A 19869-nucleotide genomic window follows, 5' to 3' on the forward strand; every position below is an offset into this window, starting at 1 on the left:
GAGCACTATATCTGGTAGTACAACTATTATAGAAGGCTTCGGAAGAGCAATTATTTTATTACCAAGGGGAACAAAAATTGAAATTATTAATGCATTATACTCCCCTAAGTCTCAAATAAATTTATTGAGTTTTAAAGATATTCGCCAAAATGGATATCATATTGAGACTTTAAACGAAGAAAATTGTGAATTCCTTCAAATTATGAGTATTGCTCAAGGCAATAAACAAATTGTTGAGAAATTGCCTGCATTCTTTACTGGTTTGTACTACACAAAGATCAGTTTTATAGAAACACATGCTATAGTAAACCAGAAGTTTACTAATGACTCTGTTCTTTGACATGACCGGTTAGGCCATCCCGGTTCAATAATGATGCGAAAAATAATTGAAAATTCATGTGGACATTCATTGAAGAGCCAGCAGATTCTTCAAAACATTACATGTACTGCATGTTCACTGGGGAAATTAATAATCCGACCATCACCAGCTAAGATAAATAACGAACCACCTACTTTTCTTGAGCGAATTCAAGAGGATATATGTGGGCCTATACATCCCCCATGTGGACCATTTAGGTACTTTATGGTTTTAATCGATGCATCGAGTAGATGGTCTCATATATCTTTGTTATCAACTCGCAACCTGGCGTTTGTGAGATTGCTTGCTCAATTGATTCTATTACGAGCCCATTTCCCAGATTTTCCTGTTAAGACCATCCGTCTTGATAATGCTGGTGAATTTACTTCTCAGTCTTTTAATAACTATTGCATGTCCATTGGAATAAGTGTTGAACATCCTGTAGCTCATGTTCACACACAAAATGGTCTAGCAGAATATTTAATAAAACGACTTCAATTGATAGCAAGGCCATTACTTATGAAGTCAAAACTCCCAATCACTGCTTGGGGGCATGCAATTTTACATGCAGCTGCATTAATTCGCATTAGGTCAACAAGTTATCATAAAGTCTCCCCCTTACAAATAGTTTATGGTCAGGAACCAAATATTTTCCATCTAAGAACATTTGGATGTGCCGTATATGTTCCAATTGCTCCACCACATAGAACTAAGATGGGACCTCAAAGAAGGTTGGGTATATATGTTGGATTTGAATCCCTATCCATAATTAAATATCTAAAACCATCTATAGGGAATCTATTTACGGCTCGTTTTACAGATTGTCATTTTGACGAGTCAATTTTTCCAACATTAGGGGGAGAAATCAAACAGCTGGATAAGAAAATTAGTTGGAAAAAGTTGTCATTAGCTCATCTTGATCCTCGAACTAAGCAATGTGATTTAGAAGTTCAAAAGATTATTCATTTACAAAGTTTAGCTAATGAATTGCCAGACGCATTTTCTGACCCAAAGAAAGTGACTAAGTCATATATACCAGCTGTGAAAGCTCCAATAAAACTTGATGTCCCAGAAGGACAAAATCTAGTTGCTACTGAGTCTAATACACGCCTGAAGCGTGGCAGACCAATTGGTTCCAAAGATAAGAATCCTCCAAAAAAGAAAGGAGCAAAGATTAATGATGGCGAAATCAAAGAAAAATAATTATACCGGGATCTCCTGAAGAGACTATAGACATGACTGGAAGAATAGTTTTAGAAGAAAATCAGGTACCAGACAATGAAGAGATCTCTATTGATTATGTCATGTCCGGTATAAAATGAAACCGAAATCAAATCGACGTCGATGATATTTTTGCATGCAATGTGGCACTAGATGTTATAAATAATAAAGAGGATTATGAACCAAAATCGATTGAGGAATGTAAACAAAGAGATGATTGGCCAAAATGGAAAGAAGCAATTGAAAATGAATTGAAATCGCTAGCGAAAAGAGAAGTGTTTGGACCTGTAGTCCGTATACCTACAGGTGTGAAACCAATGTGATATAAATGGGTTTTTGTGCGTAAAAGAAATGAAAAAAGTGAAACTGTAAGGTATAAAGCACATTTAGTTGCACAAGGATTCTCACAAAGACCTGGAATTGATTATGAAGAGACATATTCTTCTGTGGTGGATACAATTACATTTAGATTTTTGATAAGTCTGGCTATAAGAGAAGGGCTTGATTTACGCCTAATGGATGTAGTAACGGCTTATTTGTATGACCCACTAGATACTAACATTTATATGAAACTCCCTGAAGGATTTAAACTGCCTGAAGCAGCGAGTTCAGGTTCTAGAGAACATTATTCGATCAGATTGCACAAATCCCTTTATGGATTGAAACAATCCGGACGCATGTGGTATAATCGCCTAAGAGAATATTTGTTGAAAGAAGGATACAAGAATGATCCAATTTGTCCATACATTTTCATTAAGAGGTTTGGATCTGGATATGTAATTATTGCAGTATATGTTGATGATTTGAATATCATTGGAACTCCTGAAGAGATCCAAAAGACTGTTGAGTGCTTGAAGAAAGAATTTGAAATGAAAGACCTTGGAAGAACGAAATTTTGTTTGGGGTTACAAATTGAGCACCTAAAAAAAGGAATCCTTGTGCATCAATCAACGTATATTGAAAAGGTGCTAAAGAGATTTTATATGGATAAGGCACATCCAATAACTACCCCAATGGTTGTAAGATCACTTGATCCAAGTAAAGACCCTTTCCGTCCTCGGGAAGATAGTGAAGATTTTCTTGGTCCTGAAGTGTCATACCTTAGTGCAATTGGGGCATTAATGTATCTTGCTAGCCATACCTTACCTGATATATCTTTTTCTGTAAATTTGATAGCAAGATTTAGCTCATGCCCAACTCGGAGACATTGGACTGGAGTAAAACAGATATTTCGTTATCTCCAAGGCATAAAGAATATGGGTCTATTTTTCCCTAATAAATCCAAGACAGAGTTGATTGGTTTTGCAGATGCAGGATTTATGTCAGATCCTTATAATGGAAAATCACAAACTGGATATGTTTTTACATATGGAGGTACTGCAATCTCTTGGCGCTCAATGAAGCAAACAATTGCAGCGACCTCGTCTAATCATGCAGAAATCTTAGCAACCCATGAAGCAAGTCGTGAATGTGTATGGCTAAGATCTATGATCCAGTATATAAGGAATAATTGTGGTTTATCATCTGGAAAGGAAGCTACAACTGTCTTGTTTGAAGATAACACAGCATGCATTGATCAGCTCGATAGTGGATACATCAAAGGTGACAGAACAAAACACCTTGCACCAAAATTCTTCTTCACTCATGACCTCTAGAAGATTAAGGAGATAAAAGTTAAGCAGATCAGTTCAAGTGAGAATTTAGCAGATTTATTCACTAAGGCGCTTCCTACATCAGTGTTTCAGAAGCTTGTTTACTACATTGGAATGCGTCACCTTCGAGATCTCAAGTGATGTAGCCATTAGGGGGAGTTAATACGCGCTGTACTCTTTTTCCCTTAACATTGGTTTTATCCCACTGGGTTTTCCAGGTAAGGTTTTTAATAAGGCAGCATATCAAGCGTATAATTATGTACTCTTTTTCCTTCACTAAGTTTTTGTCCTACTGGGTTTTTCTTAGTAAGGTTTTAACGAGGCATAATTAGATAATGAACAACCAAGGGGGAGTGTTATGAAATATTTATGTGAATGTCATTATCAACCCCATAAGTTATAAAACCCTTCCTATACCCCATAAGTTATTAGACTTTTCCTATACCCATTAATATGGGAGATAAAAAGTCATGACCCTTTACATGCCCAATAATAATTAGAGAGTTGCTTTTAACCCCTATATATATGAGGCTCATGTATTCATGAAAAATATATAAAAAAAAAAGAAGATACACTTTCTCTTCGACCTTCTATCACATTTTAGTTTATTCTTTCTTTATTATTTCACAACAAATCCAACATTTGTTTGCAATAATTAAAAATTTTAACAATGAAATAATTTAACAAACTCTAAATATGATATACAATTAGCTATTAAACATTTTTTTTAAAATCAAATAATTGAACCGATCAAATTATCGGTTCAATTAAAATAATAAATAAATTCAACCGATTTTTAATCGGTTCAACCAGTCTAAACTGCCAACCAGTTGATTTGACCCGGTTCAAACATCGATAGCTATAACCATCCATTTTTATAAGATTGATGAATACTGTAGCCAATCAACAAAAGTCATTAGACCCCCAAACCAAAACAGAAAAGAGAAACAAGAAATTTTACTTCTTGTGTAATAGCCAAAAAGCAATTCCAAACCTAATTTACAGTGATAATTCAGGCCAAGTGAGGTGAATAATACAAACAAACTTACAATATTCCTTCAATCAAGTACTAGGTTTAAGAATTCAGATACAACTATGAACGTAAAAGAAATCACACCCTATAATAGTTTTATATATAAAGAAACCCAGTGGGTCACCACAATCAAATACACATAAACATTCCTATATATGACATAAAACCCTTGATGATGTCAGTTTAAATCAATTATAAAGAAAAGAGAGCTTAGAATTTTACCTAGCTCAGCTCGGCTCGGCTCATCAACTCGACTCTATCAAACTAAAAAGTAGATTACAGGTGTACCTCCATATACAAAGTCATATTATCAACTGAAAACAAAACTATCATGATTTCTGCAGTACACATTTTTCATACAGAGCAAGGATTTCTTTCTTGTTCGGATTCCTCAGCGCAAGCAGCTCTGCGCCAAAATTGTGTTTCGTGAGTTCCTGTTTAAGTTTTTGTACAGTGAACTTCGTATAATCCTCTTGATTGTTTTGTTGGTTCTGGTTGTCATCATCAGCTTTGAATACTGACCCGCCATCTTCTGACGGTGAATACCTGAGGGGGCTAGTTGTGCTCTTGGACTTCTTATTTGCTCTTAAAAATCGGTCACTCGTGTCTATATCTTGCACAGATCCGACTCCCACTTCATCATCTGTCCTCAATCGCTTTCCGTGAGAAGCAGCTTTTAGCTTACTATCCAATGCAGTTTCGTTTAGACGAACAGAAGTCAACTCTTGCTGCAATTGATCAAGTTTCGCCTGTGCAGCTTGTAGCTGAAGAGAAAGGGCTTCAGCTCTGTTATTAGCGTCTGCATGTGCTGCACGTTCAGAGTCCAGAAGGTCTTGAAGTACTTTAACTGTACTGGCCCTCTGCTCATTGTTTGTTTTTAACAGTGACTCGATCTCTTTCTCCCTCTCTTCGACTCTACCCTCTAATAATGCAACTTTTGAAACAGCGTCCATCTCTGACACACGTATTCTATGTAATTCGTCCTCCAAGTCTGTTTTCTCTCTCTCCAAGTTCTCGATTTGTCTCTCAGCCCTCTCAATACGAGCCAATCTTTCCATTGCCGTCCTCTGTATCTCATTTTTCTCCTTTTGAGCAGCTACAGATTCTGCTCGTGCTTTATCAGCCAACTCGGTTGCTTTCCTCGCTTCTTTCTCAGCTATTCTACACCTTTCTTCAACTTCTGCAAACCTGTTAAACTCAGATGAATACTTCTGCTCCAAATAGATCTTCTCCTGTTCTAAAATCCTTGCTTTTCCCTCAAATGACTGGGCCTTGGAGTTAGCATTTTCTAGCTTATCTGCTAACTCCCTGATTTCAACCTTTAATGATGATATCTCTGCATCGTAACTCCTGATTTTTGACTCAGCAGCCTGCAAAGCATTTCCCATTATTAAATACTGCGAAGTTTGTAAATGTACTTAAACATTGTTCAGCTCATTAAAGGATTTAAACATATAACATTCTTGTACATCATAATTTTAAAACTGTGCTAGTAATCATGTGCCAATCCATTAGATATAAACACATACATAATCATATGCATATCTATATAACAAGCTCACCTTCAACTCTAGCCTTAGTGTTGTCAAGCACTGCTCAGCATGCTCAACCTTTGCTGTCTTGTCCTTTATTTCCTCTTCCTGCAATGTTCATCAGAAGATAAAACAAATCACATTTTCTTGCTGCAACTTACATTTGCATATACATGATTGAATGAACAAGAATGCAGGAGTGAATGCAAGGCAAAAAAGATACAGCACCTTCTCAGCCAATGAATGTGAAAACTCTTCCCTCAGAGAATCTTCCCTGAGTTGAATTTCCTTGCTTGACCGCTCTTGCGCAGTTGCTGCCTTCTCCAAAGCAGTCTTAGCCTCTCTAACAGCAAAGTCATACTTCCTTTTCCACTCCTCCGCCTCCTCTTGAGCAGACTCAGCTTGCTCTCGAGCAGCAGCCAGCCTTGCTTCAGCAGCAGTGCTCCGGGACTTGAGCACTTCAATTTCAGAGGCAGTCTGATCTTCTCTGGCTTTCTGTTTTGATAACACCTGATCATATTTTCTTCTCCAGTCTAATGTTTCTTGCTTGGCAGAATCCAATGTTTTCATTAAACTAGAACATCTCTCCTTCAGTGAACTATTATCACCTTGCAAATTATTCATACGGCTTGCATATTCATCAGCAAGCTTCTTCTTGTCATTGATAGCATCATCATAACGCTTCAGATATTCAGATTTATATTTCTCACTATCTTCCAGCTGCTTGTTAACTAACTTCATCTTATCCTCAATTGCACGACATTTCAGTACAAGGGAATTCTTCTCTGATACAATCTGATCTATATGTCTCCTGGTGAAATCCAGTATTGGCCCCTCCATACTGACAGTTGAATAGAATAGACAAGATAATAATAAAAACTAGAAACTTAATCCACAGTAGACATGGTATAAATATCCAAAAGAAAATAATAATAGTGTTGATACAAACCTTTGCTGTAAAAATACAGCCAGTTTCTGCCATTTTCCAGGGCCATGGCATGATGCTTCATATTCAGACAGAAGAGCATCAAGAACCTGCATAAAACATTCTAATATACCCAATGAATACCACACACTATCCCTATAACTTGTCTCCATTGATGTATATATATATAATATATAAAAAGAACTTTTCATAGGATCTATACAACAGCAATAAATTAAGACTGAAACAGAAAGTCAAAAACAGATAACTCCACTCAGGTTGGTTGATTAACCAGCCTTCTTCCTTACAATTTTAGTGATATAAAATCAAAATCAGGAATATCATTAAAAACAGCAATTAATGAGAATTAAAGTTCCAGGATTAGATTGAAGTCCTTCACATGAAGAATAAGTAACAGTGATTGCTTACCTTCACAATTTTTTCTACACTTGCATCAGAAGCATGGCATGCTGCTCTCAATCTCTTTCCCATGCTCTGTATAGCATTCGAACATTTCAAATCTGCTTCCATAAATGCATTCCTTTTATAATCCTGCATAAATGACCAATCCATAATACAAGGCTTACCATGAATTTTGATAACATAAAAATAAAACGTTATGATGTAGCATTTGAGTAACTCTATACCTCAAATGCCTTTCTGAAGAATTTCTGTAGAAGCTCCTCATTTTTCTTCCTCATTGAACCAACTCCTACAGCACTAGCATTGTATACAGCCAGCGATCTTTGAACTGCTTCTTCATGAGCCTCCCTCAACGCCGCCTAGGACCATCAAGATTAAAATGCTAAAATATTATAAAAGTACCACCAAACAATTATGATAAAAGCATCACTTACTTCCTCAGGTGACTTTGTACGGTCAAAAGTTGACATATAAATCTCTGAAGCAGAATCATATGCCCTTCGACACTCAGCTTCTTCAACACTCTGTATGAAAATAACACTGATAAGAATCCTTCTAAGGAAAATGAGGAGATTTTCATACCTTTTAAGCTTTGGAATATTTATACAACTTTTTCAGCATCAATGTCTTTTTTAAACCTCTTTGGTACCATTAAAAATGCATCTGGAAGCATGTCCTGACAACAGGAACGAACCTGCCATGAAGAAGATATAGTGGGCACTGCACCTTTATTCAAAGCATCCAGATAAGATTCTGTGATACCTATAAGAACAGGCCCCGTCAGTATAGTAGCCCCAACCTGCTTCGGTCTTGTTCTCTCAAAAACAAATTTTGTCAATGCATCAAGCCCGGTTCGGAATTCAGGTCTCAGTTTGTCAAGCTACATATTAAAACTAAGGTCTTAGTACATAAATTATGCATGCCAAATAGAAAAAGGCACAATCAGCACTAAAAGAGGGAGGAGGGAGAGCAAAGATAAAAATAATAGTAGAAAACAGAGAGAGATTGGCATATATGAAAGCAGCTAGATACTAACCGAAATTTGATCAAGTCTTTGGAGATCATTTTCATTGTTCAAAGGCCTCACAAGGGTAAAGCATTCTCTATCAGGAAATAGACCTCGAATGGAATCTCGGATCTACAATAATTAACAATGCATAATCAGAAAGTATCATAGAGAAGAAATTTTCAAATACTTTAGTTAATCATTTCCTTCATGATGAATACTGGAGAGGTGAATCTCTAATCTGTGAAGGGAGGAAGGTCTATGACAGAGAAGAAAAATTCATCTACTTAGTTCTTCATATCCTTCATCACAAACATTGTAGAAATGAATCTCGTGAAGAGAGGAATGCTATTAGGAAAACATCAGGATGAAACTCTAACTAGAATCCCAGAGATACTTAACTTCAGCAGATAAACTAATTCATAGAATTTATACTGACTTCCTTTACTCCCCAAATTAAACCCATATTAAGAATTACCTCATTTTTGGCAGCTATATCTTTCCCACTACCTTCAACTGGCCGTAAAGCAAGCTCTAGGTAGTCACGGGGAGTGATTTTCTTATTATCCTCCACCAAGTCCAGATAAAAATCCTGCAAATAAGACAAATATTTTACGAAAGAGAACTGAAAAAGTGTATTTTACAATCATGAGAAAGCTCATCACATCCATATTCAAGAATCAAACATGTCACAAACAATAACAAGACAGTGTGTGCATGTTTCTGTCTGTAATCAAATATTACCCTAAGAAGCCAAACAAAGATTGGGGAGAACTGCCCAAGTTCAGAAGCTGTGGTTGTTCTTGCTCCAGCTTTGACTCGAATATGTTTTGTCATTTGAGTGACAAGAGAGAGACGATCCAGTGCAGTTTCATCTATGCCTCCCATCTAAATATCAGAAGAATAACCTTATTAACATGGCGCTTAAAAGGATTAATGTCTCTTCAAAATGGAAAAGAAAAGAGCCAACCTGGTTGTAGATGAACATACTAGATAAGAGGACAGCTAAGGAAAATATCTGAGTGCTGTATGTTCCCTGTCAGGTTTGCAAGATAAGAGCATGAGTAAAAAATAATCAAACCAATAAATATAATCAACCCATTCCCACAAAAAGTAAGTGAAAACTAACTGTTTGATCGTAGGCATCTATTCCTTCAGAATCTAACAGCAAAAGATTGTACTCAGTTCCATCAAGAGCAGTTCTCTTTAATGGTGCACTCCACAACCAAAGCCCTTTAGTACATGGTCGATGAGTTGATGCTACTTGAAATCCGCTACTCCTTCCAAGAAGCTATAGCCAAAAAAATGAATGCATAGCAATCTCATAGGTAAAAGAGACAATATGCATTACAGTGCTGATAAAAAGAACAGATGACATGCAAGATTCAATAGAGAGAAAACCACTTACAAGTTTACAATATCTAACCACAATACCACAAACAACTCCATAATTTATGCCTTACAACAATTGAAATAAGAGTAAGACTAAGTTTTATAGTAAAATTCACATCTCCTATGAATAGAGCAAAGATGTTTCACGTTAACCCATATATATTTTTCTCTATACACATACTCAATTAAACATTATCATAACCAATGTGCTTTTCCTAACAAGTTCACATTTCTCACATCTTTAGTAATCTCCACTTAAATAGTTAAACGCACTAATATGAACTTAAATTAAAGTTGATATTTTCCCCTTACAGCTATAATGAATGAGGGCTTCTGAAAGCAGAAAAGTTACGCCAAAAGTCCTCCAATTGATCAAAATTACACATTCCGTTCCCCTAAACCCTAAGCTTACAATATAATCTACTCCAAAAGTCAAAAACCCTAGAATTCATCATTTAACGTACAAAAGCACCAAAACAACATAAATTTCTTCCAATTTATAATCAAAACAAGTAACATAGAAGAAATTAAAATACCTGATTTAAAATGAAGCTCTTTCCCTGACGAGCCCGGCCACAGACCGAAACGACTCCAATTGGTTCCTTAACAAGCTGCAAAGCCGCAACGGCTTCCGGATCCATCCGGAACTTCCCTTTCTCATCGCAATACACCAATCGAATCGGTCTAGCTGGACCGGTCACTGGAGAAGCCGACGCCGACGCCGACGATGGAGAGGCCGAATGACCGAATGATTGCGGGGACACATCAGCAGCGGACTCTTTTCCTCTACCAAAATATTTCATCATCTTTGCTCAGATCCTCCGCCGATCAGTTGATTTTCTCTCTAATTTCTTTCGTTGTTAATTTTTTAAGATTTTCTTTGGAGAAGGGCTTGGCTTTTGCAACGTTTTATTGGTGTTTCCACTCAACTGACAGAGGTTTAAAATTGGGGAGGGAAAAGGCGAAAATGACTTTTGCGGCTTTATTTATAGGGCTACTTAGAATGGGATTGTAAAATTACGCTGATATATTTAATTGGGTTAATTTTACCAAAACTCCCCAAATAATCGCTAAGATTCTAAATTAGTACCCAAAGTAGCAGTATTATATGAATTAGGTCATTATGTCCACTTAGCGAGCAATTTATACGTTAAATACCGGTTTAAAAGTATATTTAAAATATATGAATCAATTTATAAATATGTGCACGCATGTCTATTGAGCATACAATTTGAATTTGATTTATTAAAAAATAAATAATTTAAATAAAATTTAAGAATATTATATTTTGAATACGAAGGATACAAATTATCTATGTAGTAAATGCACATTCAAGGCCAAAGGAGGGTGCTGGAAGGGACCCTTTTCCCACCTAAAATAAGAAATTATTGCTTTAAATCCTTGAAATTTATAAAATTTTAAGATTAATATATGGTAAAATTATAGTTTGGCCTCTAAAAATGTTAAAATTTTGATTTAGTTCTTTTAAAAATCATAAAAATGTAAGTTAATACAATTGGGAAATTTTATTTTAAATCTTATAAAAATATATAAATTAATTTTGACCCCCCATAAAATTTTTGGCTTTACCCCTTGCAGATTTATTTATAATTTCATACATATGCCTTATATATGCTACACATGAAATTTTAGATTGTGTTTAACACCTAAGATAATAGTTAAACCGACAAAAGTACACAATTAGCATGATACTGATTCTTTAAACACTTGATTAGAACGTTTTGTAGTATAAGGATCAATTTAGAATTTAGGTCACAATTTGGGGCTGTCTTTTGAAATAAACCTATTTGTTTCTTTCGGTTGTATTTGTTGGTACGGTGAAAGGGTGTTTTTGTCCTTTTCTGACTATTTTAGTCTCACATCCTGAACATCAGCTTCGTAAACTAGTCATTAAGTAATTTTATTTTATATTTTTTTAGTATCTTATTTTCTATTTACTTATCATTAGTTATTACGAGTAATATTATAGTATGCATAATGGATATTAAAATTATAGCATGCATTCATCCTCTCTTATTCGCAATTGGATTCGTTTATATTCTGGTGGCGCTATCAAGTTGGACTCAAGAGAAGTAGCTGCTGAAAGAGTGTTGAGGGATCGTCACGGCCATTGGATCATTGGGTTTAATAAGATATTGGGACTCTGTTCTGTTTTCAATGCTAAGTTATCGAGTATCCTAGCTTGACAGTTCTTCATAATAGAAGTTGGGACAAAGTATCGATTCAAACAAATAGCGTAGAAGTTATTCAGGTCATTCAAGTAGTTTTCTCAATATCTTCTAATTCTACACTTATCAGACGAATTCAAATATATATTATCGAAAATGAATCAATAGAAAATGTCATATATTTCTCGAGAAGAGAATACAGAGACTGATAGCATCGCTAAGTTAACTTTTAATAGGAAAGAAGGGTTTGCAGTTGTTTGCAGAAAATCTATTAAGTTTTAATGGTTTAATCTAAGTATTGTATTCACTATTCTTTTCACACAAAAAAATTTTATAGTTTGTATTTTTTTAGTTCTAAAAATGTCATCGCAATGATTTGATAAATTGATTTAAGTTTAAATAATCACATAACATTGGTGCATATTGCATACAGAATAGGGTTTAAATTTTGGAAACCTAGTTGTTAAAGAGAAATAATCATATATGTCTAAATATAAATAAATAATATGTATATTAAAGATTTGAGAGCAAAACGTGCCAGCCATATCCAGTTGTTAGTTGAACTTTGTGGAAAAAAGAAAAACACTACTTTCATTGATTCAACCCAATGGAGCATTGGGGAATTCTCTGATTCCCTTTCATTATTCTTTATCTTTGATTCCCTTTGTTGTAATCAAACGCAATATTTATAGTATATAATAACATGAACAATATATATCCTTTCCTTTGTTTGGTAATGAAAAACCTCACACACCATCGTTACTTGAAGAAGCCTTTACCATTTCATCCAAAGCTCCAACAGACAGTACCCTCTCAATGGACTTCAGCACCTCTCTCATACTGGTATCAATGGGTGTTGGAGGATACTCTGGGGACCCTTCTTGAAACACCTTTTCATCGAGCTCTTCACTTTCAAGGCCGACCATCTGGTCCATTGTAGGTAACTGATGATCATATTCATTGATTCCAATGGTGATTTGTATTGCCATCTCTTGACCTTGTAAGTACCCACCAGCCAATGGAGCTTTGCCTTTGTGACTAACTCGGCATAGAACCCAATCATCCAACTTAAAACAAGAAGATACACAAAGAGTTTAAAGTGCAGTGACCAAGTCCTATAGTTTCAGTGGAGAAGAAAGTAACATAAACTTACTTGCATTGATCCTTTAGGTCTTTGAGATACAAAGCAATCATCGAGCAGTCTATATTCAATCATCATCCAATCGGTTTTTACACCTTTAGGAGGACGTCCTTTGTAAAACGCTAAAGCTTTCTTCATTCCAAGGCATTGTGAACCAGCAGAAGCGATGATCGGTTTATCGGTCCCGGTAGCCTTCCAGTATCCCGATGCCGCTGCTCGGTTCGGACGTGTTCCGTTCGGATACTTCCTTTCTCTTGGACTAAAGAAAAACCACTCGTTCTCACCAAATAAAGCCTTATCTGTAAACATGAATGCCATAAACATAATATATATTATATCAGATGACAAGCAGAAAGGAGAAGCCTACCAGGAAGTTCCCATGGATTGAACTTGTAGATATTAACATCAGCTATAATGGAGAACGTTAGGTGATGATTGGAGGAAGGGAAAACCTTCTGGTTTAGATAATGAATGATAAGCTCTTCATCAGTAGGATGGAATCTGAACCCTGGTGGCAAGTTAGCAACATTAGACCTATTGTTTCCATCCATGGGACAGTGGGGAAGATAGTAAGAATCATTTGCTTCATATTTATATATACCATAATTTATACAAATTGGTGGTGATAAACAAGAAGATTAAATAATTCATTTCATGAAAAATCTTGGAGAGATCACCAACCATACATAATAATCATAAACAATTTATAGTCTGTCACTATCTAATAGTTGGATATTCTAATATGTTGTTTTGCATTTGGTTTTACATGCATGGTTACTAGTCTCCATGCAGTTGACAAGAAATCTAGTATAACATCCTCGTACTGATTGGTTGCAATTATTAAAATATTGGTAATTAATGCTGCGAACCTTCGGTTGGGGACGTTGGGGGTGAAAGGTTTTTAAAAACGGTTCTTACAAGGATGACGGCCATTATAGGAAAAAATTACCAGATACAGCACATGCCAGCTAACTGTATCAGTGAACATTATGGATGCTGCATGCGCATGTGCATTGCATGACTTATATATATTATACTCCCTAGTCATTGGATGCCAGCATGCATGCATGCTGATTAGAAGTGGAATTATATAGAAAATATCAGATACAATTTAGGAAATCAAGTCGAGACAGTAGTTCAGCAGAAAAAAATATATATATGCGATTTAATGGAGGGGGAAAAATGACAGAGATCGTACCATTGCAGTTGATTCCAAGATAATTAAAGAAATGAAGTATTAAAGAAATGAAATCGTATTTATCAAAGTTCAAACTTTAAAGACAACATTAATATGAATATGAATCCTATATATCTACCTACTACCCTTATATTTTAACTCATTTTGTGTGCACAAATGAAATGGTACATATCCTCGAAGACTCCACAATCAAAGTCCCTGCAATATTATCTTAATCACAATCTATTTGAGCCAGCAAACATGTTATTAGTGTATTCTTTAATTCCAATGGGAAGGGTTATTTTAAGAAATCAAAAATATTTGGAGGGGTTTTAGAAATGATAAAGTGCCATTGTCTTAATCTTTTGACCATTCCTGAAACATGAATCTTCAAAAGGGTTTTGATTTTTATTTACTTTTTGTTTCTTGTTTTGGGGCTCTTGAATATTGCAGAGAACAGTATAGAGTTTAGAGCCAAATATACGAATCCTTTGGCCAGTTGGTGCCTGCATATTTGATGTTGTCTTATAGTCTTTTAGTTTGGCTCTTTTTGAGGACATAGAAGCGAGCAATGACAGTAACATCTTAACTGAAAATTATATTTAATTGGATGAATTGACTAACAATGGCAATGTATCGAGTATTTATGCTAATCTCTGATTTTTTGCTCCTACAAAAATAATTACAAAATATAAGCGGGTTACTAGTGTGGTTGTATCTCTTAACTTTATCCAAAGTTAAAGTGTCTAGATAAGCGATAAGTTGATAATATAGTGTAAAAGTATATTGTTAGACTTTAACTTATACTCTATAGGATAGGGGAATGCGACTATTTGAGCTAGCTATAAGACATAGGTTCAAGTCAAACCATGTTTAGTGTATATGGTCCGTCTTCTCAAGCTCCTAATGAATCACTCCTGCTCTTTGAAATTGTTTAGAGCTAATGAACTCTTCAATTGATTGGTACGATCAATATAGACGAAGCTAGAAATTCATTTTAGAGGGACCGAAATTAAACTATAATTTTTTTAAAATTTTTTCATATATTAATTTATAATTCCATTATTCTTTACAGATTAAATAAATTTTTTTATATTAAAAAAGTTAAAAGTGCAATTTTATTCATAAATTAATTAAAAATTTAACTAAAATTTTTCTTGGGGATCCAAAACCCTATTAGCTCCTAGTGTCGCCTTGAACAGTATACAAAGAGTTTAGCCTCTCCCAATTAGAGGTCTCCATGTGCTAGTCTAAGCCCAAACAAAATATTAGGCCTATTTGTTAGGCTTAAGTTTGGCCCAAATTAAAAAAATGGGTCGAAAATTTTACTCAAGTTCAATCCAAATAAAAATGCTAAAATACGGGCTGAGTTGAGCCTACCAGTATTAATTTTTATATTATTTTTTATATACATAAAAATATCTAGAAACATTAAAATAAATATTTCCTAACAAGTTGAAAGTAAATTAAAAATATGTATAATTAAATAATACACAAATACCTCTAAAATAGTAACAAAATTAACAATAAAATAAAAATTATAAAATATCCAAATTCCAAATTATAATAATAATAATAATAATAATAATATAGTAGCAACATAATAATGAGAATTGAGAAAACAACAAAAAAATAGCAGCAGAACAGATGAAAAAAACAGCAAGAAAACAACAATAAAAGACAGCAATTTTTCTTTTCTTTTTTTTGTAAATTCAGCTTGGGCCAGGTTCAATGCCCAAAAAGTTTTACCTAAGGCCTGACTTATTTTTTAAATAAGTATTATTTTTTTACCTAAATTTATTTTTTAAAATTATATTTTTATTCAAATTTTCTTACTTTTTAAACAATATGAATAGCCCAACTCATTTACAGTTCTACTCCAAACCGAGTCGAATGCTTGAAAAGGCAAAAAAAAAAAAACCAAACAAACAAAAAACGCAAAGCAGAGGTCCCTAAGAAGATAAACCATGAGCAACAAACCTGGACATTGCATGATTACAGTCCAAGCCCAACTCACTGCCTCATGGGATATCCAAAACATGATAGTTTATTAATTTTTTTATATATTTAAAAAAATTAGAAATGAAATAAATTTAAGTGGTTTGTAGTTGACTTAGAGAAAGGTTTTTTTAATTTGACTGTCCTCTTAATTAGTGGTTTAATCATTAAATGGCTCAGTTATGATCAGGTTTATCCTACGAAATCCATATAATATTACATAAAATTCGGTGGAAAGGAAAGCCTAAGACCTATCAAGATAAGGGCCACTGTTTTGGTGTCAATTGATGGTCCTAAATCTTAATTAATGCTAATTAATTAAAGAATTGCATGAACAAGATCTTAAAGCTAGAAGTTAATCAAAATATTAATAAAAAATTCATGAGAATTAAATAAGATGATAATTTTTTTTATTTTACTTTAATCAGTTTTCTAATGAATCTATAAAATACAAAAAATTAATTATTAAACTCGTTCTTATAACTATTTTGAAAAAATTAAAAAAAATAATGATAAAAAAATTTCAAAATAAAATCAACAGTTTCTCCACTTTGTATGATGGACCAATAAAATAGTTTCCCGGTTAATTACTTATCTAATTATACCTTTTTTTCTGGGATCATCATTACCCAGCACAATTAATGGAGAATGATGAGCTGGTTTTATTTTTTTTAAACATTTTTTAATTCATTTTTGTAGATCACCATTATCTTTAACTTTAATTTATTATTTCTTATACTTGGTTAATTTTGCTTCAATATGGGTTCTGAGAAAGGTAAAATTGTAACGGTAATATAATTAGCACGACTCGAATTTAAGTCGTATTTAAAGAGATGAACACTTTCATCATCAGACCAATACGAAGTCCGATATAAATTTTTAATTTTATATATGCATATTGGCTTAACCACTAAATAATTTTCTAACTAATTAATAAAATTGTAGAATAATTGTTAAATAGAATTTAGTCAATATCTTTGAAGCACCGTTATATAAGGCAGATAAGGAAATCTAAGGATGTGATTAAAGAGACTTATAAAATATTTATTTCATTTACTCCCATTCTCAGCTGCCCTAATAAATACATAAATATTTAATTTCGGGGGAAAAAAAGGGAAAGAGAATAGACAAAGTTGAAATTGGTTGACTTGAAACTAAGTGCATTCTAGAATATTTAATTGAATTTGGTTGACGGGAACGTAGTTTTCTTCAGAATTGATATAGCGTTTTTTAAAATTTCTTCGAGTTTTTTAGAGAATTTTGTAAAAATTTTCTAAGTTTTTTGAACTTGTGAATATGTAGAGCGGTTTTAATAACCCCTTTTTATAATGTCAACCATTTGAATAAAAGAGAGTTTTTTTATAGAATTTAACCGCTTCATTTGAACAAATCACATTTTTGAACAAATCACATTAATAAAAGAGTGTTGTTTCAAAATTTAACTACTCCGATTAATTGTTCTATAAGAATTTAAGCTCTTTCTTTGACAAGTTTATGGTGGTTGAAATTGCTTGGATTTGGTTAATTTCTTGAATTTTAAATACTGTCCTAATCACTTACCATAAAAAAATACTGTCCTAATCCAGGTTTAATCCATATCCTCATGATGCAAGCATTTAATTAAAAAATTTCCCAAAAAATTGCATTTAAACCCATCAACTGGGAAGGTTGAGTTAATCATAGGTAGGAGCCATATGAATTTGGTCAGTTCAAATGTTGTATTTTTTATCATTTTGGTCCTCAGTCATTTTAAATTTTGGTAAATATATGATTGAGACCTTTGTAATTACTAATTTACATCATTGGGTCAAATTATATTTTTAAATTCTATCAAGTCCCTCAAAACATTATCAAAATAAAGTAAAAACTGTTGAATTTCTAAAAACAAAGAAAAAAAAGTAAGAAGAAGAAGAACAGTAAGAACCAAAAACAGAACACAATAGAGATTTCACAAAACTCATAGCCATAAAGCACCAGCATCTTTCAAAACAGGCACCAATTCACCAGATATATGAGTAGACATTACCCTATCCAATCCCCCAAACATCTTCCCTCCCACGAACACAGCCGGTAACTGAATCCCACCACCACCACCTCCATCGTCGTCGCCGCCGCCGTCGATCCTCGACAACTCGCCGATCGCCGCCTCTTCTTTCCCTTCCTCGACCTCGCAAACAACCGGGTTCACTCCATGCCCTAGCAGTAACCTCATCACAACATGGCACATGCAGCAACCACGTCTACCGAAAACCACCACGGCATTCTCCTCCACCAGCTTCCTTATATTGCTTTCGCTACCATTGGCAACCACACCCCCACCACCACCGAGGAAGTTAAGAAGCGGAGAACGGCTGCCGACGGCGGTGGCTGTGGTGGTCGAATATGATTTATATGGGATTGCTTCTTGCATTGAGAATTTGAGATTGAAAGAATGTTTGTTTTTTTTAATGCAAAGCAAAGGGGGAGGGAGGGGGCTTTTATTATAATAATGGTTGTCATTATATAAATAGGAGGGGTGAATAAGAAGACTTTCACGTCAACGCTGATTACGTACTGTGGGACATCACGGGGACTGTGGGTGATGTTGTTCTGCGTCACCGTTTGGTAGACCGATTCTCATTGCCCGCCCCCCCCCCAACCCAACCCCCACAATTGAGCGTGACCTTTTCTTTATCCTTTTACACACTGTGTGACAAAAAGCCAAAAGACAAGAGCCAATATCTTTGTAAAATTCTACTATTAAACCCTATAATTTGCGTAAATTGTAGATTTAGTAATTTACTTTAATTTAATCAATTACATTTTTTATCCTTTTCAAAATTTAAAATATTAGTTTTGGCCAATGGATAGCAATTAAATTTGTTTGGTTAAATTCAAGATTTTCAAAATTAGACAAATGATCGAAACGATCAGACCATCAGTTCGCCAGTTCAATTAAATAAATTTTTAAAAAATTCATAAAATTATTAAAAATCCAATTCAACTGGTTTTTTTACTTGGTTCAACCGGTTCAATGATCTTCTCTAGAATGGTACCCTAATCAATTTCCTGTCCAACTAGTTGATTCAGTATGGTTCGAATATCATTAGTTAAATTATACTATTAATCTTGTATTATGGGTAAAGTTATAGATTTATTCAATATTCTTCAACTAGATTATTCTAAGTCGCTATATTTTTCAAATTTCGAAATTTAAATCTTAATGCAAAACAATAATGCAAAACAATATTCGTTAAATTTATTGATTTTTTTTTGTAATTAATATGTAGAAATAACAAACTGCTATGCATTACACGTGCCATAATATGTTTGTTACATCAAATTTTTAAAATAACAATTACCATTTGATAAGACTAAATTTTAAAAAATTTAAAAATACAAAGATTGAAAAGTAACATCTTAAAATATACTAACTAAATACATACTTAAACATGGTAGGAGAAATAATTGCACAACATAGCTTCTTTTTTCCAAGGCAGTGGCTAAAATTCCATGCGGCTGGCACAACACTTTAATATTTTCCAATGAAAACGACAACAATAGCCTCCAAAGTTATCTGTCCCACGGCAATGTGATAACTAAATGACATGTTGTTTTGAACGTAATAGGAAGGTGACCTGTCAGTGCATGGAAAATATGAGGAAATGGGATATTGCAACGTGGAATTGAGTGTGGTAAATTGGAATATTTTTATTGATTTCATCTATTATTGTTGCTTCTTGGTTCTTGCTTCACCCTTTATATAATAAATATAGATATATTTATAAAAATATTAAAACGAAAATAAATAATTTTTATAGCAAAGTGAATTACTCTAATACT

At 34.0% G+C, this 19869-nt stretch overlaps 3 protein-coding genes across 3 annotated transcripts; all 3 read right to left on the bottom strand.

Moving 5' to 3' along the window:
* Nucleotides 1-4333: 4333 nt before the first annotated feature.
* On the bottom strand, nt 4334-10497 carry LOC121208558 (guanylate-binding protein 3). Its single transcript, XM_041079525.1, has 14 exons — nt 10079-10497; nt 9280-9441; nt 9121-9186; nt 8895-9038; nt 8629-8742; nt 8181-8282; nt 7839-8024; nt 7579-7668; nt 7369-7503; nt 7151-7273; nt 6746-6831; nt 6025-6637; nt 5827-5904; nt 4334-5634 (listed from the first exon to the last, which is right to left on the bottom strand). The coding sequence occupies exons 1-14, from the start codon at nt 10346-10348 to the stop codon at nt 4594-4596; spliced, it is 3210 nt and encodes a 1069-aa protein (XP_040935459.1). The 5' UTR covers nt 10349-10497; the 3' UTR covers nt 4334-4593.
* Nucleotides 10498-12793: 2296 nt separating this feature from the next.
* On the bottom strand, nt 12794-13423 carry LOC121208514 (NAC transcription factor 56). Its single transcript, XM_041079374.1, has 2 exons — nt 13240-13423; nt 12794-13171 (listed from the first exon to the last, which is right to left on the bottom strand). The coding sequence occupies exons 1-2, from the start codon at nt 13421-13423 to the stop codon at nt 12855-12857; spliced, it is 501 nt and encodes a 166-aa protein (XP_040935308.1). The 3' UTR covers nt 12794-12854.
* Nucleotides 13424-17903: 4480 nt separating this feature from the next.
* On the bottom strand, nt 17904-18539 carry LOC121208559 (glutaredoxin-C9). Its single transcript, XM_041079526.1, has one exon. It carries the CDS (start codon nt 18455-18457, stop codon nt 18005-18007), a length of 453 nt encoding a protein of 150 aa, XP_040935460.1. The 5' UTR covers nt 18458-18539; the 3' UTR covers nt 17904-18004.
* Nucleotides 18540-19869: the final 1330 nt, after the last annotated feature.

The sequence above is a fragment of the Gossypium hirsutum genome, chromosome A10, assembly GCF_007990345.1.
Source record: "Gossypium hirsutum isolate 1008001.06 chromosome A10, Gossypium_hirsutum_v2.1, whole genome shotgun sequence".
In the NCBI taxonomy this organism is placed as follows: Eukaryota; Viridiplantae; Streptophyta; class Magnoliopsida; order Malvales; family Malvaceae; genus Gossypium; species Gossypium hirsutum.